The sequence below is a fragment of the Cavia porcellus genome, unplaced genomic scaffold (assembly GCF_034190915.1).
Source record: "Cavia porcellus strain 051 isolate PalLab524CR breed Dunkin Hartley unplaced genomic scaffold, mCavPor4.1 scaffold_4, whole genome shotgun sequence".
NCBI classification, from domain to species: Eukaryota; Metazoa; Chordata; class Mammalia; order Rodentia; family Caviidae; genus Cavia; species Cavia porcellus.
This window is the reverse complement of record NW_026947487.1, coordinates 107,079,483-107,105,246: the sequence shown is the minus strand read 5'-3', so window position 1 is coordinate 107,105,246 and position 25,764 is coordinate 107,079,483. Positions and strand designations below refer to the sequence as shown.

Sequence of the window (25,764 nt, the reverse complement as noted above, 5' to 3'; positions counted from 1 at the left end):
GTTCAGGCCTGCTTTGGACTCACTGTGTAGCCCACACTGGCCTTGAATTTGCAGTGATCTTCCTGTCTTAGTCTCTTACAGTGCTGAGATTACAGTGGCACTATGCCCAACTTCCAAAGAGAAGGGTTCATACGATTCTACACTATGATGGCTAAATACTGGTAATGGTGTGTAAAAATTTGATCTCAGTAGTAAGTCCATCTGTTTAGCTAATTTAATGCCCTCAATGACATAATTTCTTTCTGGTTTGCCATCTCAGCAAAGCAGATTGTTTAATTTGTGTCCTTCACCTCATGATCATAAAATGGCTGCCACCGTTCCTGACACTGCAGAGAACAGCAGCCCATTCATTCTTTTTTTTAAAATTGAGTACAGTGCACTTACAGCTTCATAATTTTACACAGATATGTACATTTAGACAGTATCAATCATGTCAAGAGGTTTCTAGCATCCCCAGTAGGAAGAACAACAGGATACATACAGAGTTCAGCCAGGAACCCCTATGACACAACATGGTAGAAACTTTCAGTTTCTAAGGAAAACCAAAGATCAGAAGTGGAAAGCAGATGAAGGCCAGGGAAACCCCCTAAATAATGGTCAAGGTGGAAGTGATAACAAACTAGGGATGTCACAGGGAGGGGTTAGGAGTATCAGCCTCAGGGGCCCTGAACAAAGGAGCCAGTCATTGCTTGGTTTCAGCCTCTTTCTGTTTTGTGGAATTATGAGCCCAATATTGCCAGACTTTCCTGTTTTTTCAAGAGAAGCTAGAAATCTTATCTTGAGCCGCTCACTATCATTGATTGATTTAGGTGCTTGGGATTGACCACTGGACCTCTCAAATGCCAAGCACCGCGCCACCCAGCGTGTAACTAGTTTAGATTATATATATATATATATATATATATATATATATATATATATATATAAAACCCTTCATGGCAAACAGGACGTGTTTTTAAAATTGGATTTGGCCTGCTGGCCGTTTTTGTTTTTGTTTTTTTTTTTTTTTCTTAATCTCTTATCTGACACAACACAAAGCTGGTCCTATCCTGGTGACCTGTGCTTGAGCTGCACCCAGGGCCAGGAGAAGGGTTTCACGGGGCACCGGAGGAAGAGGCTGCCAGAGGAGGCCAACAAGCCCCTGTCCACGGGCTTCCCTTACCACGGGCTGCCCAAGGGAAATTAGCCCCACAAAAGTAAACTACCAAAGACGGCCCAGATTTCGCCTCTGTTTTTCTGTTTAGTCTCCCAAAGGCAAATCTGCCAAAATGTAAGAACCATAGATTGTAAACCAAAATATAAAAACTAAAACTGTAAGTAAAACACAAGAAAAAAATTTAGGGTTTGGTCTTGGGCAAAGTAATCTAAAATACAACTCCCAAAAGCACAAGAGACAAAACTAGATAAGTTAAAACTTCAAAATTAAAATGTGGTTCAAAGGATGCCATTAAAAAAGTGCAAAAACAACTCACAAAATAGGTATCTTTTAAGTCATACGGAACTGCTATGTGGGCTACATAAAATACAAATCAATATAAAGATAACCCAATATAAAGAACATACACTGGCTAATAAGGACATAGATAATGTTTAGTCATAAGAGAAATGCAAATCAAAGACTGTTTAAGAGACTGAGCATGGTGGTGTACATCTGTGATGTCCCAACACTGGGAGGCTGAGGCAGGAGGATGCAACAGCCTGAGCAATTTATTAACAGTGAAAACCTGTCTCAAAATTAAAAAAAAAAAAAACCCAACAATGTAGCTCAATGCAAAGGCCCCGAGTTCAATCTATAGTACTGCAAAAAGCAAAACTACAGTGAGAAGCCAGGTGTGGTAGTACATACCTATAATTCCTGCTACTTGGTGGGCTGAGACAGGAGGATCATGAGTCAGAGCTAGTAAGACCGTATCTCATAAGAACAAGACAAATCTTCAATGAATGAGATGGCACTTATTGTCCTATATTTTAAAAGACAGGTCTGGCAGGGCCCGGCAGAATGGTACATGACTGTAATCCCAGCACTCAGGAGGCTGAGGAAGGAGGATTGCAGCAAGTTTGAGGTCAACCTGGGCTACATAGTGTGTTCAAGGCCAGCCTGAACTTTATATAGAGAGGGAGACCCTGTCAAAAAAATAAAACAAATAATGAAATGATCTGACAAGAGTATAGAGAAACTGCAACCCTCATAAACTGCTGGTGAGATCATAAAGTGGTACAACCACTTGAGAAAACACTTTGGCAGTTCCTCGGAGGTAAAATAATTACAATTAAGTAATTCCACTTCTAGGATGTTCCGTCTCTAAGAGAAATGGGGCTATACGTGGAACTTTGAAAGTGATATGCTAAGTGACAGAAGCCAGCCACAAAAGACCATCTAGTCATATACTGTATGATTACATGAGATACTCAAAAAAGGCAAATTTATAGATCCTGGTAATCAGGCAGGATGGTAAGTGATTACTAGTATGAAAGGAGTTTCTTTTTGGAGTAATGAAAACTTTCCAAAATTGATTTGGTAATGATTGCACATGCCTTTGAATATGAATATATACAAACACACAGAGAATTGTGTACTTTAGGTGGGTAGATTTTATGAATTGTATGTCCATGTGGCTGTTTAAAATCCTTGCTGGTAATCAGGCAATTACAGGTATAGAGCATTACATCAAATAATTCCTCTATTCCTGATTTAGGTAACTAGGACTGAGTGACTCAAAGTCTAAAATATTGGAGCAACTTTTGGCAAAAAAAAGAACTGTCACATCTTACATAACATGAAAAAAATACTGTCACATAGTCAATGTCTCATCTGCATTTATGATTATTATTTCTCACAATTGGATTATAACTAAATGCTTTAATCTGAAAAAATGGTAAAGATGATGTGTTCCTAAACTATCATATATATTAACTCAAGGAAAGATTCATGCAGTTAATATTTGCTTTTCAGAATATAATTCATCCTAGTTTTTGTTTGTTTGTCTTTTTGGTACTGGGAATCAAACTCAGGACCTTGTGCTTGGCAGGTGGTGCTTATGCCTCTGAGCTATATCCCCAACCCTCTGTTTTGTTTTTTTGAGACAAGGTCTCACTATATAGTTCAGGCTGGTCTTAGATGTACTACGTAGCCCTGGCTGGCCTTGAACTCACTGTGATTCTCCTGCCTCTGCCTCTTGAATGCTGGGATTACAAGCATGTACTACCTCACCGGGTTTTGATTCTAGTTGTTCATAGGAGTTATGATTATAAAGTTGTCTCTACCACTAAATTAGCAATACTGAACCATTGCTTGTCGGTGAGGTTCCTGTGAGCCTCAAGTCACAACGCTTTTGCCAGCTGATGAGTATATAAACCGGTTTTATGTGTGTTTCTGTTGAAAGACACTTTGTCATAGCTGGGGGTTGTGGCATCTGCCTGTAATCCCAGCACATGAGAGGCTGAGACAGGGAGATCGCAGTGACTTCAAGATCAGTTTGGGCTACACAGTGAGTTTAAGGCCAACCTGAACTACATAGTGAGACCCTCCCTGTCTCAAAAAAACAAAACAAAAAAAGATACCTTATTTAGTATATATATTTCTTACAAATAAGATACATGTATTTTTAATGAAATAAAAATTCAATTACAGCATTTTGGTAATGTGCTTTTCTGTACTGAAATTGTGTCACTTTGTCCTATGGTTATGGTCACATACATGCTGCCCACATGGATAGAACAGTCAGAACAGAGTCTGATATACTGCACAGTTCTCATGGTAAATATATACAGCTGTGAACACATATTGTACAGCACAGTAATAAAAACCAAGTCCTGAAAAAAAATTACAAAATTAAGCATTTAAGTCTTTATAAAAACATCAAAAGTTTACTGGGGCTGCAGGATGTGATGCAACAGGGCACACTGGGATCAAACCATTTTTTTTTCCTTTTGATCAAACCATTTCTTAACACTTGCCCCCTTGAAAACCAAGGGCAAGGTCGGTGGACTTTATTATGCAGAAGAGGAAGAGGGTGACATGTCAGTATCTGGCAGTTCCACCTTAAAAGTTTGGTGGCTGCTACTCCTTGACTGGGAACATTCTGAGATGGAACATGGCATTGTCCGCTGGGGATTTAGCTCAGTGGTATAAGTGCTTGCTTGGCAAGCATGACATTGTGGGTTTGATCCCTGGTACAAAAGAAAAAGACAAAAGAAAATGACATTGTCTTTTACTGCTTGGCTTTCTGCCTCATCTCTAAGCATTTCACTATAAAGGGGCAAAGGCAGTGGATGTGAGGCACTTGAATGTAAGGCTGTGATTGGTAGTACTCCTCCATATCATTAAGTTTTCTCCAAGGCAGAATTCCATTCTTACATTTTGGCTGTGGTGAAAGCGACAGCTCTTGGAGTCTCCTACTGATTTCTTTCCCCAGCCTGGTCATTGCTGACTCCAGCGCCTTATTTTGCCATCTCACCCAGCTCTTCATTGGTGGATTCTAATTGCTTTCTCTGCCAAGATTTCCTCCAAGTCTTCTTTGTCATGTCATCAAAGCCTTCTCCGCTTACTTGCCAGGTGATACACATTGTTGTTGACACTGTTCTTTTTTTTTTTTTTTTTTTCGTCTTTTTGAGACAGGGTCTCTCTATGCAGTTCAGGCTAGCCTTGAGCTCACTTTGTAGCCCAGGCCTGTCTCAAACTCAAAACGATCCTCCTGCCTCAGCCTCCTGAGTGCTGGGATTACAGGCATGAGCCACCACGTCTGGTTTTGACACTGTTCTTTACATTGCCTGCTACACCATCAAAGCCTTTGAAACTTTCCACACAATCTGGCCATTTTTCCACAGTTATTAATAATAGCTGGTTTGATGCCATCCCAGGCTGCGCCAGCATAATAACATTGCAGATATCGACTGACTTCAAACAGTCTATCATGGTGGTTTCTTTGTCGGCCTCCAGAGTCTCCCAAGCCTTGGTGTAAAGCTCCCTGTGTGCCTTGAAAGTTTTTACATGTCCTGACAGAGGGGCTGGAAGAGAGATGTAGTGTTTGGGGGCATAAAAACAACTTGTATGTTGGTGTGCCTGTTTTCCAGTTTTTTGTGAATAAAACCTTTGAGGCACGGTTTCTGGTCTGGAGATAGTGTTCCACTTCTGGGATGAAGCAGTTGTGGAACCAATCCAGTATCATCTATGCTTTTTTATTCTGCCTCCAATGGACTGGCATGTGGTTCCCGGTTTTCCCCTTCAGTGTTTGTGGATTAGGGGTTCGGTGGACCAATAGGGGTTTGCACTTAAAGTTGCCCTTGGCATAGGTGCGCAAAAGCAAGGTTGTGTGATCTTGGGATGACTTAAAAACAGGGACTCTTGAGGCCATTTGCATTATATGTTCGTTGGCCAAAATCTTTGTAAAATAAACCAGTCTCATCAGCGTTGAAAACCTGCTCTTCCACATAGCCTTTTTCCTGTATAACACTTTGCAAATATTTTAAAAATTCTTCTGCAGCCTCCAGATCTGCAGAACTTGACTCTCTTGCAAGTTTAACTTTGTCCACACCGTATCACCTTTTGAATCTTGTGGGCCAGCCTGTACTCGCCAAGGGTTTAACATTTCTCTGACCCTAGGGCATGCGACAGTAAATTTCTTTGGCTTTCAAGCTCACAATACTGTCCCCGAATCTCTTTTTATCCGTTGTCATCTCCTGAATCCACAAATTTATATTATAGCTTCGCCACGTACTATAGATATTAAGTTTTGCACTTTCCGGGGCAGCCTCACAGATCAGCGAATTTCCTTCTTTTGCTTGATGTATCGGACTGTAGATTCATTAACATTAATTCGCGGCCAACAGCACTGTAACTCACGCCTGAACGGAGTTTCTAACACACATATTTTTTCCAAAAGGCACATCACGGCCTTTTTGCGCTTAGGAACATTAGTTAGCATTTCAGCGTTACGCACAGCAAAATCAACAACAAAAAAGCACAGCGATGCAAAAAAAAGTAGCACTGAGTAGTCCGTGGAAAGATCTCGTTTACGAAAGAGCTGAATCCAAGAAGGCGGAGCCTCTGCCGCTTTCAGTTTCAACTGGGAAATGACACTCTGCAAGACTCCGGATTTTCGACCTCTGCGCATGCCTGGTAATAACTCCAGAAAATTCAGATTATTGCTTTTGGGGTTACGAAATAAAAATTAGTGGCTAAGCAAATTCGAAAATATAAAGCCACAAATAATGAGAATCAACTGTATTTCCAAAGATATATCCTTTTATTTAAAGATATTTACTCAACGCAATTGGGCAGGGCAAAAAGACTACAAGTCCCAGCATGCACCGCTTCCGGGCGCTTAGGGTTTTCCTCTGGAACCGAAAGCACGTGCGTCGAGGAGCAGCGAGCGGAAGTGTCGTTGCCGACAACGTGACATTGCCTGCGCATACTCAAACGGTGCCAGAGCCACCCTCGCCGCTGCTGCGGCTCTATGATCTCACCCTACAGCTCGGCCGTTTAGGATAGTTGCTGTGGTCCGGTGGGTTGCCCGGCCCCGAGCGCCAGGGACATGGAAGAATTCGATTCCGAAGACTTCTCCACCTCGGAGGAGGATGAAGACTACGTGCCGTCGGGTGAGCGAGTGTGCAAGGCGAGAGGCGTGTTTGCCCCGCCCCGCGCCTCACGTGAGGTGCGCCCGGCCCCCGCGGGCGTTGGCCCAGTGGCTGCTGTGGCTTGGGTGGCGCGCGGTTTGGAGTGTCCCCGGCTTGAGAACCTTGCGCCCTCTGCCCCGACGGGGCCCGGGCTTTGGGCGCAGCGGGTCGGCGCAGGGCTGCTGTGCCGGCAGGCTACGACCGCCGCCGCCTCGTGGAGCGCGGGAACCGTCCCGGGACCGCGGCTCAGTCTCCGGCCACCGGCCGTCCTGCAACCATTCGGCTCCTGGAAGTGGTTTTCAGACTTCCAGGCCACCTTTCCTTCCAGGACAGATGCATCCTTTCCAGCCCTCGGGAGGGGCCTTGTTAATTAGATAAGGTTACAGGCGTGCGCCCCGAGACTTTGTGTTTTTGGATAGGCATCTTGAGTTAAACGAGGTCAGGATGGATTTTATGACGTAGACCTACCCTACCCGAATTCTCCTTTTTCAGACTCAGCCATCTCATTCAAGGCATCTATACTCACACTGAAGTGAACAAGCACATCCCGTCCCCCGCACCCCTCCCTCCGTCGTCGTTACTCTCACCATTAAGTTCCCTGTACCTACTTTGAAAATTACTCTGACCACTTGCTCTCCAGTCTCACTGCTATGGTTTTATTTCAAAGTAACATTACCCTTCGCTAGGATTGTCCATATCTTTCGTATGAGTTTCCCTGATACTCACTTATTCCAACATTGGTCTTAGCTGATACCCAAAGTGATTAAATTTGAAAACTAGTTTGCATCTTCTTTCTTTCTTTCTTTTTTTTTTGTCTTTTTCCTTTTTTTTTATCGGTACCAGGGATCGAACTCACGACTGCCTGCTTGCAAGGCAGGCGCTTATGCCGCTGAGCTAAATCCCCAGCCCAACTAGTTTGTATTTTAATCAAAGCTGTGTATGCATATGTTTAAATACAGTTAAGCTTGCTTGCTTGCTTGCTTTTTGAAACAGGGTTTTGCTGTGAAGTTCAGGCTGGCCTTGAATTCCTTTTGTAACTCAGGCTGGTCTCGAACTTGCAGTGATCCTCTTTCCTCAACTACCTCAGTGCAGGAGTTTCCAGTGTGTGCTAGGGATTGCTTGGAAAATTAGCAGTGCCCACCTGCCCACTGTCCCTAATTAGCCTTCCTAAAGGAAAGTGCTTTTCACATTTTCAGTTTGCTGTTTTTGTTGTCTTTTTTTTTTTTCTTTTCTCTTCCTCCTCCTCCTGGCTTCATACCTGCAGTGATCTCCCACCTCAGTCATCTGAGTGCTGAGACTGCAGGTATGCACTGCCTCCCCTTGCCGATTTTGATTTTGAAAATTGCTTAGCTGTTCATTGTGTGTGTGTGTGTGTGTGTGTGTGTGTGTGTGTGTGTGTGTGTCAGAGCTGGAACTCACGACCTTGCCAGGCAGGCACTTGTGCCACTGAGCTAAATCACCGTCCTTGTGTTCATGTTCTTACTACAAATTTCAAAATTGAATCATCACGCAAGATACTTAGATTCACTAGATTTTCACCTTTTATGTCTGTTTGTGCCTTCTGCCTCAGTTGTCCTGGTTACGTCTCTGACTGTTGCAATCTTAAATCCTTGGTCACCACCACTTACTTGCATTGCAAAGACAAAACCAGCCTTTTAACTGGTTGTGGTGATACATTCTTGTAATCCCAGCTACTCAGGAGGCAGAGAGAGAAGGATCCAAAGTTTGAGACCAGCCTGGGCAATTTAGAGAGACTGTCTCAAATTTTTTTTTTTTTTTTTTTGTCTTTCTCCTTTTTTATTGGTACCAGGGATCCAGCTCACTGCCGCTGAGCTAAACCCCCAGCCCCTGTGCAAGGCAGGCGCTTATGCTGCTGAGCTAAACCCCCAACCCCTTTGTCTCAAAATTTTAAAAAAGGCTGAGAGTGTACTCAGTGGTAGAACATCTCTGGGTTCAATCCCTGGTACCACAACAAACAAACACAATAAAAAGGGATGGGGAGCCGAGGATTTAGCTCAGTGGCACAAGCGCCTGCCTGGCAAACGCAAGGCCTGAGTTCGATTCCCAGTACCAAAAAAGGGGGGTGGGGTGGGATGGGGATGTGAAGGCCTCTGGTTCTATTCAGGTATCTTGGGGAAAAGTCTGATTTGTTTTCTGATGGGCAACCGTTTGTCTCTGGAAGCTAATAGGACACCTCTCCCCACGCACATACCTTCTCTCTCAAATTAAGGTTTTTGATACATTTTAGGTGTACCCCTCCTTTTTTTTTTTTTTTTTTTTTTTTTTTTTTTTTTTTTGGTAAAGTGCTCAATCATTGATCTACATAGTGTATAGTGAATGTCAAACATTTTATGCTAAGCATAATTTTTGGGGGATGGTATTGGGGATCGAACTCATGACTGTGTGCTTGCAAGGCAGGTGCTTATGCCGCTGAGCTAAGTCCTCAGCCCCTTATTATTTTTTTTTTTTTAAGCATCAAGGTCTTGCCATGTTTCCTGAACTGGCTTTGAACTGGATTCCCCTTACCTCATTCTTCTAAGTAGTTGGAAATACAGCGTTTGCCAGTACAAAAATAGTGACTGTATTCCTGCCTTGTGGAGAAGTGAATCTTGTCAAATGCCCTTTCTCCATGTAGTTGTTTAATTCATTTATTGTGGATATGGTAGATTTTATGGTTTAATGATAAATTTAAAAATTTTGAAGACATTTCTGGGATAAAGCTCACTTGGTCATGATGTATAATTTTTATAACTTGCTTAATTAGTTTTGATAATATGTTGAGGATGTTTTTGCTTGTTTACGACAGGCTCTCACTTTGTAGTGCAGACTGGCCTTAAACTGATTATATAGCCCATGCTGGTCTTGAGTTTGCAGCAACCCTCCTGCCTCAGCTGTCCCAAGTGCTGGGATTACAGGTGTGCACCACCACACCTGGAGGGCTTCATTGTCTAAAGGGATGTTATTCTATTTTTTTTTCCTTCATAGTCTTTCTGAAATTTGCTGTTGATTGTTTTTTGTTTGTTTGCACAATTAATAATTGAGTGTCTTTTTTACATGTTTCAGATCTGGAACCATGTGTATCTTTTTATCTGAACTGTCCGCAGTGTTTGCTTCCCTTTCCTTGTGTGTGTATAGGTGTTACTGGGAATTGAACCCAGATGTTTCATATTGAGCTACATGCCAATATATTTTATTTTCATTGAGACAGTCTCACTTGCTATGTAGTTCAGTGACACTGGAGGGATAAACAAGAAAATAATGTAAATAGCCTAACCCTAAGCTTACTATTTTAGTTAAAAGTATATCACTGGAACATTTAGATCTAACTTCCCATTTACAGAGAATTCGAGGAACAGAGAAACAAACTAAAACACCACCACTCTTGAAACAAATCAGACCAGTCTGGAAGACAGTTCAACACATAAAATGTAAATGGTAAATCAGTGCCAATGCAGAGAAGGGAGTACTGGACTGAGACAGACCTAAGAGGTGGAACAACCTGTTTGCATCTAATTCACTGTGATTTGGACAGACAAGCTATTGTGAACCATTCTTGTTTGGGGTCCCTGGGAAGGTTTGAAAACAGTCTGTATATTAGGTGTGATGAAAATTTACCAAAATCAACAGGTAGAAATTACTCAGTGAGTAAAGCAGGCTGCAGAGTAACATGGAAAATTTGACTTCAGGCTTGGGGTAAAATGTAAAAATCTACAGCTGGGTGTAGGAAAAAACAAGGTGAGGTATTCATTAAGGACTGATACTAATAATCTCTGAGTAGCTGGAATGTAATGCTTCTATTTTTTTATGCTTAGTTGCCTGCATTTTCTGATTTTTTTTTTATTAAACATAATCTGTTACTTGACAAAGTCCTTGAACCACTCATATTTTCTGATTTTCTACAGAGCTTGTGTAGCACCTTAGTAAATTTTCATCATAAAAATGGACAAATAGCTGGAGTTGGTGGCACAGGCCTGTTTCCAGCAGGGTGAGAGGCTGAGGCAGGAAGATCCCAAGTTCAAGCCCAACTGAAGTGTTTTAGTAGGTTAGCAAGCTCTTGTCTCAAAAAGTTGTTGTTCTGTTTGTTTTAAATTACATTGGAGACCAGGTATGGTGATGGATACTTGTAATGCCAGCACTTGGGAGGCTGAGGCAGGAGGACTGCCACAAGTTCCCAGCCTGGGCTACATAGTGAGTTCAAGGCCAACGTATATATTGAGACCCTAAGTACCCATTCAGTTATAAACTCATGGCATCCATGGTTTGACCCTTCATTGAAGATAGCATCCTCATGAGCCAGTTGCTTTTCTTACCCCTCAACACTGCTGCTTTGGGGATCAGCCCTGACTGTGTGAACATGGATCTGGAGGAAACTTCATTTAACCCATAACAGCTATAGTGTCTTTATGGGGTCTTCCAGAGGAAGCATACTTCACACGACCGTCTTAACCCGGAACTGCGTTTCCCCTCCGAAAACCTTTTCATTTGTCCTCGCCTAGGGTTTGGGACACCATGCTGATTTCTATTTTGGAACCCTTACATTGGCTTATGTTTGTATTGGCTTGAATGTATATTTTCCAGATTTTCACATGCCTGGCTTCCCTATCTTTTTAAAAATTTCTGCCATCATTTTTTTAGTTTTCAGATTTTTTGTGTTTTTTTTTCCCCCTTGAAGTTTATTATTTCTTTCAGAATATTAATTATAAAGGTTTTCTTAAGCTTTTGGGTTTCTTTTCTACCCTGGTTCCCGCCCTAATTCTGTTTCTTTTGAGTCCCCTTGTTTCTTTCGAGTCTTGCCTTTGATGTTGGAGGCTTTCTCAATTGTTTGCTGGTCACTGGTTCATTGTGAGTGGAGTGTGTAAAAGCTGATTGGGACACATACACATATACAGGCTTCTTGGTGCTCGCTGTGTAATGTCCTGCCCCACTTTCGAACACTGTCAACAAGAAAGACGTCACCAGATGCTTCCCAGAACTGAGTCAAAACAAACCTCTTTTCTTTATAACTTTAAAAAGAACGAAGCAAAACAAAACGACCGAAAAACTGAAACTTGTATGTAAAGCAGTATCAGAACAGAAGCAGCTCCAGTGTCCATCAGCAGTAGAGTGCAGAAATGGATTGTGGAGTAGACGCGCAGTGGAACACTGCTGAGGAAGGAGAACGAGTACACTGCAGTTACTTGCTGCAATGTAGGAGTCTCACAAGCACACTGGGTATAAGAAGCTAGACGCAGAAGTACGCATTGTAGGCTTCTGTTTGGTTAATGTCCAAGGCAAAATTCCTCTGAGATGTTAAAGGTCATATACTGGTTTCCTGTGGAGGGCACAGTGGCTAGTGCATAGCATGAGGTGCAGGTACCTTTTGTGTTGCCGGTCATACTTGTTCTTCGAACTGGGTATAGAATGTGTTATTTTATTGAGCTGTACTTATGTGATTTTTGGTATGTACACATCAAATAAAAGTTGAATCTCTTGTACAGGGCTAGTTTTTGAACTACCCACAGAATGTGAACACACAGGCTATTCAGACAGCCTTTTTCGGGGAACTCCTGAGTGCCACTGTTTGTTTGAAGATGGGACATAGTTGTATTTGTTCTTTTTGCCATATTTAACTGAAAGTATTCAGTTTCTAAATCCCATATACAGACAAAGCAAGGTATCTGTTTTGCAATACTGAGGATTTAACCCAGGCCATTGCACATACTGGCAAGTGCTCTACCACTGATATCATCTACCTTTTATTTTGAGACAAGGTCTTGTTAAATTGCCCAGGTTGGTTTCAAACTTGTGATGCTCCTGCTTCAGCCTCCAAAGTAGTAGGAATTATAGGTATACTGTATTATGCCCCAGGAAAGGCAGAGTGTCTTTTGTAAGGTGCCTAACATGAGCCAGAAACAACATTTCTTCTTTGAGAAATACATTAGTAGAGTTGGAATTCCTATTACTTCACTCAGTCATTTAGCAGATATTTACAAAAGACAAACAAGTTCATGTCCTCCAGCAGTGTACAGCACAGCAGAAATAGCAAGCATTAATGTAAACAGGATGAGCCTCAGAAGGGAAATGTCAACTGCTCTGAAAGACTAGGAGGAAACTGTAGCATTGTTTTGGGGGCAGGGAAGACTTCCCTAAGCAAATGACGTTGTAGTTAGGGGAAGAATAAGGGAAAATACTCAATTTTTATCTCAGTGCTACATTTTGCTTGATGTGAAACTCTTTATTCTTATCTGTCTGACCACTCTATTGTGTGATTGCAGGTGGAGAGTATAGTGAAGATGATGTAAATGAATTAGTAAAGGAAGATGAAGTGGATGGCGAAGAGCAGACACAGAAAACCAAAGGGAAAAAAAGAAAGACTCAGAGCATTCCGGCCAGGTGATGCTGCCCGTGGGGCCCTTAGCTATTAGGAGCTGTGGTCACGGCCATCCTGATTGCTGAGATCGATCTGATAATAGAACCCCCTCCACACTACATCCCTAGCTCTTTTTGGGCTAAGTCCAAGATCTTGCTAAGTCACTTAATTGCTCAGGCTGGGGTTGAACTTGTGGTCTTCCTGCCTCAGCCTCTCAGAGTGTCCACTTCCTTACTTGATGTGCAGACTTCCTTAAATTTTTTGAGTCAAGGTCTTGCTAAGTCACTTAGTTGCCAGACTAGGATCAAACTTGTGGTCCTCCTGCCTGAGCCATATTATAGATGTACACCACTATGCCCAGCTTTGTGATAGATTTTTTTTTTTTTTGATACTGGGGATTGAACTCACAACCTTGCACCTGCTAAGCAGGTGCTTGAGCTGCTGAGCTAAACCCCTGGCCTCAGATTTTTTTTTTTTTAAATGGTAACAAAGTATATTTGAAAAACTAAAAAGAATGAAAGAAACTGGCTCTGCAGAGCAAGCTTGGGCCAAGTAAAAGAGGAAAAAACAAGATAAAAGTACATCCTTGAGGACACGTGGCATGCTATCATGAGGAGAGCCATGATAGGTGATAGCTTTCTCATTGACAGGATTTCTAACCCTTTTCTCTTTGAGGGAAACATTTAGTGATATTTTGGAATTCTTAGTCTCTGCAAATTTAAAAAATTTTAAGGTTTTAATTTTTTAAAATTATAATAAACTTTGTCAAACTGGTTAAAACAAAATATTAGTACTAAAAAGGGCTTGATGAACTTGCCTTGAACTGTTACCAAAGATACTTTGTGCAAGTACAGTATGTTTACAAATGTTTACAATTCTCTTCATGTTTTTTCTATCCTTTTTATTTAAAAAAAATACAAATGCTTAGCACACTTTACATATTGCTTTTCATTTTGCTTATTTCACATCTTGAAAGTGGTCTCATGACCGTTCATTTAGACATACTTGGTCCTTTTCAGCTACTGCATAGGAATATATGAGTAGGTCTTACTTTAAGCATTTTTATACTGGGGAACAAGTAGATTGTACTTAGTCTTTACTGCAACAAACAAGACTGCAATGAATGTTCTTTGTACAAGTCTTAATTACATGAAAAGTATATCTCTAAGTCAATTTTGTAGATGTGAAATTGTTTAAGCTAAGGTTGTATGCAGTTAAATTTTTTAAAATAGTTGATTTCCTTCCATACACCTGACATTTAATTGAGAAAATTCTGATCAGTTCTATAACTCAAATGAAAGCTTTTTTTGGTTTTAGTTTTTTGAGACAGGGTTATACAATGAGTAATCCAGGCTGATTTTGAACTCACCATGTAGTCCAGGTTAGCCTTGATCTCTCTGTGATCCTCCTGCCTCAGCCTCCTGAGTGCTGGAATTAGAGGCATGCACCACCATGCCTGAACATGAAGGCATCCTCCAATAAGTCTTTTACTTTACTGGTGTTTCTGTCTTTACTGTATTTCTGGGGATTGGAGAAAAAACATATTGTGGTTTATGAAAAGGAAAAAGAATTTTAGATATTGAATAATTCACTTACAGTCAAAATAGTTATCTTTTGGCAGTTATCTTACAAGTCTTGAATACAGCTTTTGTCCACAAGTCACTCCATGTCTCACCTTTCACTTCTTTAGAAAGTGGGATGAAACATTGACCTATTTTTTTCCATGAGAACTTAAAGAAATAATGCAGATAAATTTGTGCTTTTTTAGAACAGAATTACCCTTTAAAAGGTAAAAAAAAATTTATTGTACTTTTGTCCTCAGAACATTGAGCAGAGTAATTCTGAGTGATTTTGTGCGTTTTCTTAGAAAACGGCATGGTGGTCATGACTTAGAATACTGTATTTTGATTCTAAATAATTGAAATTGCTAAAAACAAGAACCCAGTTCGTTTTTTCTTCCACAAAATCAATTTACCTCTCTTGGTCCTCTTATTATGTTTATTATCATAGTAATTCCAGATTTAAACTTTTTTTTTGTTTTGTTTTTAGTTAGGCAAGTTGTGATGGAATTGAGGAAAGGGTAACAAATCATTTGCGTTGTCTGCCTTTTCTGTCCTTTCCCTGGATGATCAGGAAGAGAAAACAAAGCTGCCTGTTGTTAGAGGACGAAGAGGAGGATGCCAAGACAAAATCCGGAGGAAGCAGCAGCGAGGAGGATGGGGTAGGAGAGGTGGAGAAAGGCACTGGGCCTGAGGACGCAAGGCGGAAGAAGGAGGATGAGCTCTGGGCTAGCTTCCTCAATGACGTGGGACCAAAGTCCAAAGTGCCCCCGAGCACACAGGCGAAGGTAAGGTAGCAGATTAAGGAAATAAGTACCTCTCCAGAAATGCTTTTCCTTCCCCAAATAGTTTTTTTGGTTGGTTTGCTTAATTTACGAACTAAGATTTTTAAATCTAATTTATTTATTTTTTTATTTTGGTACTGGGAATTGAACTCACAACCTTGTGCTTGCCAGGCAGGTACTTATGCCACTGAGCTAAACCCCCAGCCCTAAGATTTAAATCTTAGAGCAGAGAGACTCGATGCCTTTTGGTAGTACCTTTACTAAGTGAAGAGTGAAACATTTGCTATGATAGGAGCACAAACCTTTCTAATCAAACAAATTCTCAGTAGCTCTTTAACTGATTAGGAGTGAAACGTTTGAGAACAGCTGTAAACAGCATGATCAGATGGCTCTTTTTAGTTTGGTGAAACTGACTACAATTTTTGCTTTTTTCATAGACAGAAGAACAGACTGAAGAGACAACTTCAAGTAAATCGTTGATCAAAACAGAAGAGCTAGAGAAACCTAAAGAAGCAGAAAAAGTTAAAATCACTAAGGTGTTTGATTTTGCTGGTGAAGAAGTAAGGTAAGCAGACCTGTATAAACACTGAAATTAGTTGGGTAGTTTTTTTTAATCTTTTTTTGAGGCAAGGTCTTGATATGTGGTTCAGGCTGGCCTGGGGCTCACTTTGTAGCTGGTTCAGGCTGGTCTCAGACTTGCAAAAATCCTCCTACCTCATGCTCCTGAGTGCTGGAATTACAGGAGTTTGTTGCCATACCCAGCTGAAACTAGTTCTTTTAAAAATGAGCCAGGTGTGGTCGCACAGACTGGTAATACTAATTACTCAGGAGACTGAGGCATGCAGGTCACAGGTTTGAGGTCAGAATGGGCAATCTGGTGAGACCTTGTCTCAGAGTAACAAAAAAGCACTGCAAAATGTGGCTCAGCGGTAGAACACTTGCCTAGCATACACGAAGCCCTGCATTTCTGAAAGAATTTCTGAAAGAAAACAAAAGCAAAAACAAGTGTCTTTGTAAATGGTATTAGACATCTATCCTTTTCCAACCTATCTTAGTATTTTGCAGAAGTTTGTATTTCTACTTGTTCTTGCCGTGCTTTGGACTTTGAATAAATCATTATTCCTTTTTTTTTAAACTGTGCTTGAATTTGAAATAGCAGCCCTAAAATCAGGTAAGAAGAATGAAAATGCTAGAGAGAGATTTGGTTCCGGTATTGTTTCTTCTTCTTAATATTGTGAGATTTGTTTACTGTAGTTAGGAAAAGAGTAGAGACTCAGCACGACCAATTAGTTTAGCCTACTGCCATTTTAAGTAAAAGTAGTATGGCTGGCCAGTGGTGTTGGCATACAACTTAATCTCAGCACTCATTTAGAGGCTAGCCTGGGTTACATAGTGAGTTCACATCTGGCCTGGACCACATAGGGAGACCCTCTCTCAAAAAGAAAAGAAAAGAAAAATAAAGTATGCCTGCACTTTCCGCTCTTTGTTTTTGGGTTTTTTTCTAGTTATTGTTTTTTGTTGTATTTAAAGTCTTTATGAAACAGAGTTCCACTATTCACTTTAGTCTGGCCCTGAACTCATAGCAGTCCTACTGCCTTGGCTTTCCTAGTGCTAGGATTACATGCATGCACCACCATATCTGGTCCTTCTCTTCTCATTTATTTAAATTTATTTGTGTGTGCACGTTACTGGGGATTGAACCCAGGGGCTTCACACTGAGCTACATCTCCAGCTTTTTTTCTTTTCTTTTTTTTTTTTTTTTTTTTGAGACAGGGTCTTGTTCTGTACCCAAGGCTGGTCTTGAACTCGTAGGGATCCTCCTGAGTGCTGGGATTATAGATGTGCACCACCACACCCTGCTCTCCTAGCCCTTTTATTTTTGTATTTTTTTGAGACAGAGTCTTGCCAAGCTGGACTCGAAATTAATAATATTCTGCCTCAGCCTCTCAGAGTGCTGGGATTACAGGCAGGTATCACCACTACTGGCTAGATTGTAATTTTGAGCTAATCGAGAAAGAATGAAATGCCAATTAATAGTTTTATAGGTGGTCACACTTATTTTCTTGGACAGTAACAAATTAGACTTGTAGGCTCTCTAAAAACAGGATGTCTCCTGAAATTAGTATTCTTAAAAATAGTATTTATTTTTTTAAGCCTGGTGTGTTGACGTAGGCCTGTAATCTCAGCACATGGGAAGTTGGGTCAGGAGGATCACTGAAAGTTCGAGGCCAGCTTGGAAGTTCAAGGTCAGCTTGAATTGCATAGGAAGATCATGTCTCAAAAACAAACAAAAAAAACCCAGATTACTGTCTGTGATTTAAAGTTTTAAATCTGTTGGAGATTAATACTTTTGTTAAAACAATAAAGAGTTGATAGAAAAATAAATTAAGATATTTAAATATAAGCCCACATTTTTCATAAAATTCAACAGACATCAAATTTCATTTTAAAATTACTCAAACCAATAGGAAACACTCTTCACTGAAAGTGTGGGTATAGGTGGTTAATACAGGAAATTACTATTACACCTTTTATTCTGTAATTGAATTAAAAAACTGAGTGAGATACCAGTTCTTCGTATTCAACTTGAGACAAAACTTTTAGTAATGCTGTTTAATATTGAATACTTTTAGTATTGCTGTTTAATATTTATTGTTGCAGAAGAGCTTATTTCTTGCTACTAATGTTATGCAACATAATTTGGATTAGTACTACTCCTGGGGGAAATGGATATGTAAATTGTTTCTGTGTGTGTGTGTGTGTGTGTGTTTAAGACAGATCTCACTATGTACTTGAGGCTGCCCTTGAACTCACTGTGTTGCCCAGGCTGGCCTCAAACTCATGGAGATCCTCCCACATTAGCTTCCCAAGTGATAGAATTACAAGTCTGGACTACTGTGCCCAGCCTGGTTCCTTTTTTTTGAGATAGGTTTTTGCTATGTGGTTTAAGGCTGTCCTTGAACTCATGGTCATTCTCCTGCCTTTGCATCCTAGGTTCTGGGATTATAGGAATATAGCGCCATGCCTGACTCAGTTTTCTTTTTTTTTTTTTTTTTTTTGGTCCTTTTCGTTTTTATTGGTACCAGGGACTCAGTTTTCTTTTTTTTCTTTGGTCCTTTTCGTTTTTATCGGTACCAGGGATCGAACTCACAACTGCCTGCTTGCAAGGCAGGCAGGCGCTTATGCCGCTGAGCTAAACCCCCAGCCCCTCAGTTTTCTTTTTTAAAGAAACAAAAAAACACTAAGCATTTTAGATGTAGCTGAGTGGCAGAGAGCTTGTCCATCATGCTTGAGGGCCTAGGTTAAATACTAGTACTGCAAGCAAACAGAAACCCCCATCATGAAGAAACCCATTATACTAGGCACTGTAATTCCAGCTGCTCTGGAAGCTGAGATAGGCAGGAGGATTGCACATTTGAGGCCAGTCGAGGCAAGTTTGAGAGACCTGATCTCAGACTAAAAATGGCTGGAAGCTACGTGTGGTGACGCATGTCTGTAATCTTAGCTTTCTCAGGTTGAGGCAGAAGAACTACATGTTTGATGGTGACCTTGTCTCAAAATTAAAAAGGTAAAAGTACTATGGATATAGCTCAGTGTGAAGGTTCTGGGGTCAATCCCCTGTCTACCCCCCAAAAAAACCTAAAAATTAATTTGATCACAAATTTAATGATTTCTTATAGCCACAGTTACCAGCTTTCTGTAATCTGCAGGTATAAACACATCTTTAGATAATTCCGCATGACACATGGGAAATAATTCAAGCTGAGGCAGACTTCTACATTTTTATCTTACAATACTGGGGATTGAACCTAGGGCCTGAGAAATGCAAAACAAATGCTCTGTCACTGAGCTACATTATGAGGCTTTTTTTTTTGTACTGGGGATTGAACTTGTGATTTCACCCTTGCCAGAAAAGACATTTATGCTGCTAGCTGAATCCCTGGCCCTTGTTAGGCCTTTTTATTTTGAGACAGGATCTCACTAAGTTGTCCAGGCTGGCCTCGAGTTCATGATCCTATTACCTCAACCTTCCAAATGGCTAGGATTACAAGGTTGTTACATAATGCCTGGCCAAAGACTTTTTTTTTTTTTCTTTTTTTGGTACCAGGTATCGAACTCATGATCTCGCACTTGCCAGGCAGGCACTTACCCCACTGAGCTAAATTCCTGGCCTTGGCCAAAGATTTTTAAACTGGTATTTCTAAATGGCACATTAGTATACTTTATAAATTATTTTATAGGACTTCAAAAGCACTGAAGATTTACTGTTGGTATGCTGCTACTCCCTGCTAGACAACACAGTAGCTTCTTGTGTGATTTCTAGAGGCAAAATACATTATTCACATCATCACTTGTTTAATGGGTCCCCAAAATGATTATGACTATGCTAAAAGTCCCTTATGGTGGAGATTTCTTTTTTGTTTCTATGTAGTACCGGTGATTGGGTTACTTTCCCCAGATGGATAGTAGAGAATTCTAACAAATATGGCCTCTTGTGGTCTAACTTACACCAGTACAGGACCCTCTGATGGGTGAGAAGCACTATCAAAGTAGAATCTTGTGTAACATGATTAATCTGAATGTAAACACAAGAAAACAGCTTAATTCAGGGCTCTTCTGTAAAATAAAATGGTGTAGGCTTAAAAGATTAAATGCAGTATTTAATCTTGAATGTCTTGGACTACACAAGAAGTTCAACTAGAAAGAACATCATTGGGGTAGCTAGGGAGAAATTTGAGTACAGCATACTAGAGTGCTGCTCAAAATATGGGTTGTAAACTACCTATTTTGGAAAAAAATGTGAAAAAAATTAAAACACCACCAGTTACTGTTTTGAGACGAGATGGATACAGAAACTGTGAGCACTTACAAATTTGTTTACCAATTCAGCAATGTCAACCTATTCAAGACATTGTCTGAATCACAGTGTTAAACACTGTATAGACAAATTCAGTTAGTATCAAACTTTCAGAGTGAGTCATGTGATATAAACTGAGTATTAGTCATCTGCAGTCAGACTACATTACACAGCCTGGTGTTGTGGAACGTGTCTGTAATCCCAGCACTGGGGGGCTGTGGTAGGAAGGGCACCCCAGGTTTAAGGTCAGCCTTGGCTACATGGTGAGTTCAACTCCAGTCTGAACTGTATAGCAAGACCCTGTTTCCAAACCCCCCCCCCCCAAAACACCACACACACACACACACACACACACACACACACACACACACACAAGATTATATTACGATATGGTATTTCAAGGTTATTTTATCAACTAAAGCCCAAATGTTTTTTGTTTTGTTTCATTTTTGTTACTGGGAATCGAAAAAGCCCAAATGTTGATTGACTTGTTTGAGACAGTCTCACTATAGTTCAGGCTGGCTTGGACTTACTAATGTAGCTCAGGCTGCCCTCAGACTTGTGGTGATCCTCTAGCTTGAGCCCCCCAAGTGCTGGGTTACAGACATGTGTTGAGATTTTATTTTACAATTATTTTTTTCAAGTGTGATTTTTAAAAAATACTTATTTAGTAGTTTAATAATTTACTAAGTAACCCAGCATGGTGGCACATTTCTGTTACTCAGCACTTGGGAGCCTGAGGTATGAGGACCATTGTGAGTTCAAGGCCAGTCTGGACTACATAACAACAGTCTCAGAAAGCAACCCCCCTTCCAAAAAAGCAAAAGCAAAAACAACAAATAGTAATTAAGTTAAGAAAGTTAAAAAGAATGTTTTGCAGTACTGAGAATTGAGTCCAGAGCATCATAAATGTTAAGCAAGTACCTTGCAGGTGAGCTACATTTCCTCCCTGGATGTCTGTGTAAGGAAAACTAATTTTCTGAATGCAGCCATAGTCTCATGCTAATAACAGAAGTGATTCCAAAATCTGAACATCAACCTCATACTGACTTGTCTCTATGATCTTTCATATATTGTTTGATTTTTGATTGTGCACTGCTAAAACTACAGTGAGTTTCTTGCAGAGGTATTTTGACTAATGAAGCAATGCATCTATCAAAGTTCAGTATCACTTTTTTTTTTGGTAGTACCGGGGATCAAACTCACGACCTCGCACTTGCCAGGCAGGTAGGTGCTTATGCCGCTGAGATAAGTCCCCAGCCCCTAGTATCACTTTTATATAAAGCATAGAGAAAAAAATTCAGAATCAGAAACTTTTTTTGGTGGGAATATGAACAACTGAGTCCAGGTCCTTCATATGCTAAGCAAGTAGTCTACAATAGAGCTATGTCCCCAGCCTCAAAAATACTAAAGTGAACACACACTAGAAACAGATGCAAGTTTCTATACTGTATTTTAACATTAGTATTGTGGCCTTCTGAGAAAGGAGATTGATAAAGTTTACAGCCTCTTGAAAAAACAGGCACTTTTAAAAATATTTGTGCATAACATATGTATTTGTATACATATATAGATATGTGTGTGTATATATAAAAATATATATCAAGACTTCATGAAAATTGGCATGTTGGGCATTCAGTAAGTTAAATAACAGTGTTCTGTCCTAAATTAGTCAAGTGCCTCACAGGTAACTTAGCTTTAAGTTTCTCCCTTGTCTAAAGTTTTAGGCTCAAGTATAATTTTCTAATTTTTCATAGGAAAACTTTCTTTAAAAACATTCCTACATGAGCTCAAAAATAAAAATTTTAGAATAAAATTATCACCCTATTGTTCAGCAAAACTCAGTTATCCTCCTGTAATCCCAGCACTGGAGAGGTCTTTTTTTTTTTCCCTTTGGCACCAGGGATCAAACTTACGACCTTATGTTTGCGAGGCAGGCATTTACGCCACTGAGCTAAATCTCTGGTCCTTGAGAGATCTTTTTTTAAAAATTACTTATTTGGGTGCTGGGGATTTAGCTCAGCGCCATAAGTGCCTGCCTTGCAAGCAGGCAGTCGTGAGTTCGATCCCCGGTACCGGTAAAAAGGAAAAAGACAAAAAAAAAAAAAAAAAATTTTTTTATTTTTGAGACAGGGTCTTGCTGTGTCATTCAATGGCCTTGAACTTACTATGTACTGTAGTCCAGGCTGGCCTCAAACTTGGTGGTAGTCTTCCTGCCTGAGCCTCCTGAGTGTTGGTGTTCTACCATACCTACAGAAAGAGGCGCTTTCAGTTGCTAAATTGGAGATGGGCTCCCAAAAATCCTTTGCCTAGATATTAGTAAAAGATAGTACCAGCTTGCTTAGAAACATCAGTAAATTTGTGATCTAGAAGATGGTTGAAGTTCAACTTTATTTTTTTTTTTTATTATTATTTGCTTGTCTTTGTTTTTTGAGACAGGATCTCACTATGTAGTTCAAGCAGGCCTTGAACTTGTTATGTTGCTTGCCCACGCTGGCCTCAAATTCATCTTCCTGCCTCAGCCTCCTGAGTTCTGGGATTATAGGCATGGCTCATATGCAACTTTATAATGACACTACAGCTGAAAGTGTTCAGGCTGTGGCTTATGATATTGATGACTTACAATAGAGTTTCCAAGTACTTTTTCAGTGCCATTTGGAGCAAGAGAGGTGTTGCTTTTATTATTTCTGTGTTTTGGATATTTAGGTGTTTACAAAATATTCTGTGTGTTAAAGTTAAGAACCAAAATACCAGAAGAAGACAAAAACTAGGATTACTCTGTCAACAGATGTGATTTGTAGTTTAAGTGTCAGAAGAGTATGTTCTAGTGATGCAGATCCAAGCCAAGGAAAACACTTTAAGAGCTTATACTAAGGGGCTGGGGATTTAGCTCTGCGACATAAGCACCTGCCTTGCAAGCAGGCGGTTGTGAGTTCGATCCCCGGTACCGATAAAAATGAAAAAGACGAAAAAAAAAAAAAGAGCTTATACTAGAGCAGAAGTTATACACTGCTTCCATTATGAAAAAAAAAAGTCTTCAAGCAGAAAATCAAGAAAAGCCTTTTTTTTTTTCTTTGACACAGGGTCTCACTACATAGTTCACACTAGCTGGAGCTCAACTATGATGTAGTCCAGATTGGCCTCAAAATCACTGGGATCCACCTGCCTCAGCCTTCCAAGTGCTGGAATAACAGGCATGCATCACTATTCCCAGCCACTGTACTTATAGCAGTAAAACTGTGAATTATGTAAAGTTCATCCATTCACTTTTTAAATTATTTTGTATGTGAGAAATAGAAACCTGATCATAAATGTCACCATAGAGCCTAGGCTGGTCTCAAATTTGGGCGGTTCCCCTGCCTCAGCTTCCTAAATACTGGAATTATGTTCAGGTCTAGCCCTGAATAAAAATTTTTACAAAGTTCTGGTGATATAACTCAGTGCAAAGACCCAGGTTTCATCCCCAATACTGGGAAGAACTTTGAAAATACAATATGACTAGCTTTGTTTTGACAAAGGTAAGAATAAAACCCCCAAATTTAATAAAGCTGCTTTAAGTGATGGGTGTGGCAGTGTTTCCCTATAATCCCAGCTATTTGGGAAGTGGAGGTGGGAGAGCGGCTTGAATTCACAAGTCAGAGACCAACCTGGGCAGCATGGGAAGATTCCTGTCCAAAAAAATAAATAAGTCAATAATAAAGAACAAAAAAAGATACTAAAAATATTGAAAAGTGGGCTAGACATGTTGGTATTTGCCTGTAATCTAGAGGAGACTGAGGCAGGGGATCACTGAGTTTGAGGTCAGCCTCAGCTACATAGTAGTTCAAAGCCAGTCTAATCTACATAGTGAGACACCATCTCAACCAAAGAAAAATGAAAATTCTATACATACATGCCTGTAACGGATTTGGTTGCGGGGGAGGGGGTGGCACTGAGGATTAAACCCAGAACCATTGTATCACTAAGCTACATCCCTAATCCTTTTTAATTTTTTTTTTTTTTGGTTTGTTTTTGTTTCTTTGTTTTTTTGGTACCAGGGATTGAACTCACAAACTTGTACTTGCCAGGCAGGTGCTTAGGCCACTGAGTTAAATCCCTGGACCCTCTTTTTAAATTTTTGAGACAAGGTCTTTGTAAGATGCTCAGGCCTAGCTCAAACCTATGCTCCCCCTGTCTCAGCCTCTGAGAATACAGGTCTGTATCATCAGGCCTGGAAAAATACATTAATATTTATATTATGCCACAAGTTTCTTCATTTTTTTTTGGTCTTTTTCCTTTTTATCGGTACCAGGAATCGAACTCACGACTGCCTGCTTCCAAGGCAGGCGCTTATGCTGCTGAGCTAAATCCCCAGCCCCAAGTTTCTTCATTTTTTAAAGCAAATGGTTGGTAATTTAAAATGACTTGATATTTGGTTGGTATCTCACCACTGGCCAGAAGAGGGCAGCCCCTGCCTATATCAAAAAGAAAATAAAGAAAATTGAGTACTTTTATTCTGTGTATTTTATTTATATTTCAATATCAGTATGTGTTTATTAAGAAGTCACACATTGCAGAAATACATAATAGAATATGTGAAAGATCTCTTAAACTCCCTGTCCCTAAAGAGAACAAGAACAGTAGCTGGCATGTTGAATTTAGCTATTATGAAGAATTCTCTGCGGGCGGAGAGGGGGGGACACCTTGGGAGATACAAAGCCTATATACAAATTCAGCACATGGATTTGAACATTTTTTTCATCTCTTGATGTCATTCTGCTTTGTCTCTCTTTGTGTCAAGCTAAGGACATTACTGCATCTTTTTTTTTTTTTTTTTTTGCCGTACCAGGGATTGAACTCATGACTTCATGCTTGCCAGGCAGGTGCGTATGCCACTGAGCTAAATCTCTGGCCCTACTGCATCTTTAAAAATACGAGGAAGCAAGTGATGGCTGGGAAGTGTTTGCAAAGCATGAGCATAAGGTAGTGTTAGCACAAGCTGGTCTTTTACTTCTTTAAACTATATTTTACTTGTTAAGTTTTGGATTTTTGCTATTTTGTTTTTCCCTGCTTAAAATATCTAGGGTATATTATCTCAGATAATGAGGAAAAATAGGTTGTTTGTGGTTTTTTTTTTTTTTTTGTCTTTTTTGTTTTTATCGGTACCAGGGATCGAACTCACAACTGCCTGCTTGCAAGGCAGGCGCTTATGCCGCTGAGCTAAATCCCCAGCCCCTTGTTTGTGGTCTTTTTGAACTGTGCTGCTAAACTGTATTCCCAGTCCAGTGGCCTTTTGGTTTTTTTGAGACAGGGTCTCACTATGCAGTTCAGGCTGGAGTCAAACTCACTGTAACCCAGGCTGCTCTTGAACTTGGAATGATCCCCTGCCTCAACTTTCAAGTGCTGGGATTACAGGCATGCAGCACCACGCCTGGCTAGTAATTTTTTTTTTTAAATCTTTCCCTGTCATATAACCAGCTGTGCCAGTTAACTCAGACTTTCCTAAGTGATTCACCATTTGGAAAAGGCCAGTCATGGAAAGTTTCTCCCTAATAAAGAATTTCAGGAAGTACTGAGTAAGTAAAAATGCAGCTAAAATGGAATTTCTGCTGAAAACAT

The 25,764-nt window shown here is 40.3% G+C and overlaps 1 protein-coding gene across 4 annotated transcripts in view; it reads left to right on the top strand.

Moving 5' to 3' along the window:
* The first annotated feature begins 6,376 nt into the window (after nt 1-6,376).
* The window catches only part of Cfdp1 (craniofacial development protein 1), a 138,602-nt gene continuing 119,214 nt past the window's right edge, over nt 6,377-25,764 (top strand). For 3 of the 4 annotated variants that reach the window (XR_010047040.1, XR_010047038.1, XM_003472030.5), the window contains exons 1-4: nt 6,383-6,597; nt 12,870-12,987; nt 15,098-15,311; nt 15,746-15,873. Coding sequence is in view for 2 of the 4 variants with exons in the window: in XM_003472030.5 (XP_003472078.1) it covers nt 6,534-6,597; nt 12,870-12,987; nt 15,098-15,311; nt 15,746-15,873 (524 nt within the window). In the remaining 2 variants the exon portion in view is untranslated. Of the gene's footprint in view, nt 6,598-12,869; nt 12,988-15,097; nt 15,312-15,745; nt 15,874-25,764 lie in introns of all 4 variants that reach the window. The other variant, XM_063247687.1, reaches the window with a different exon arrangement.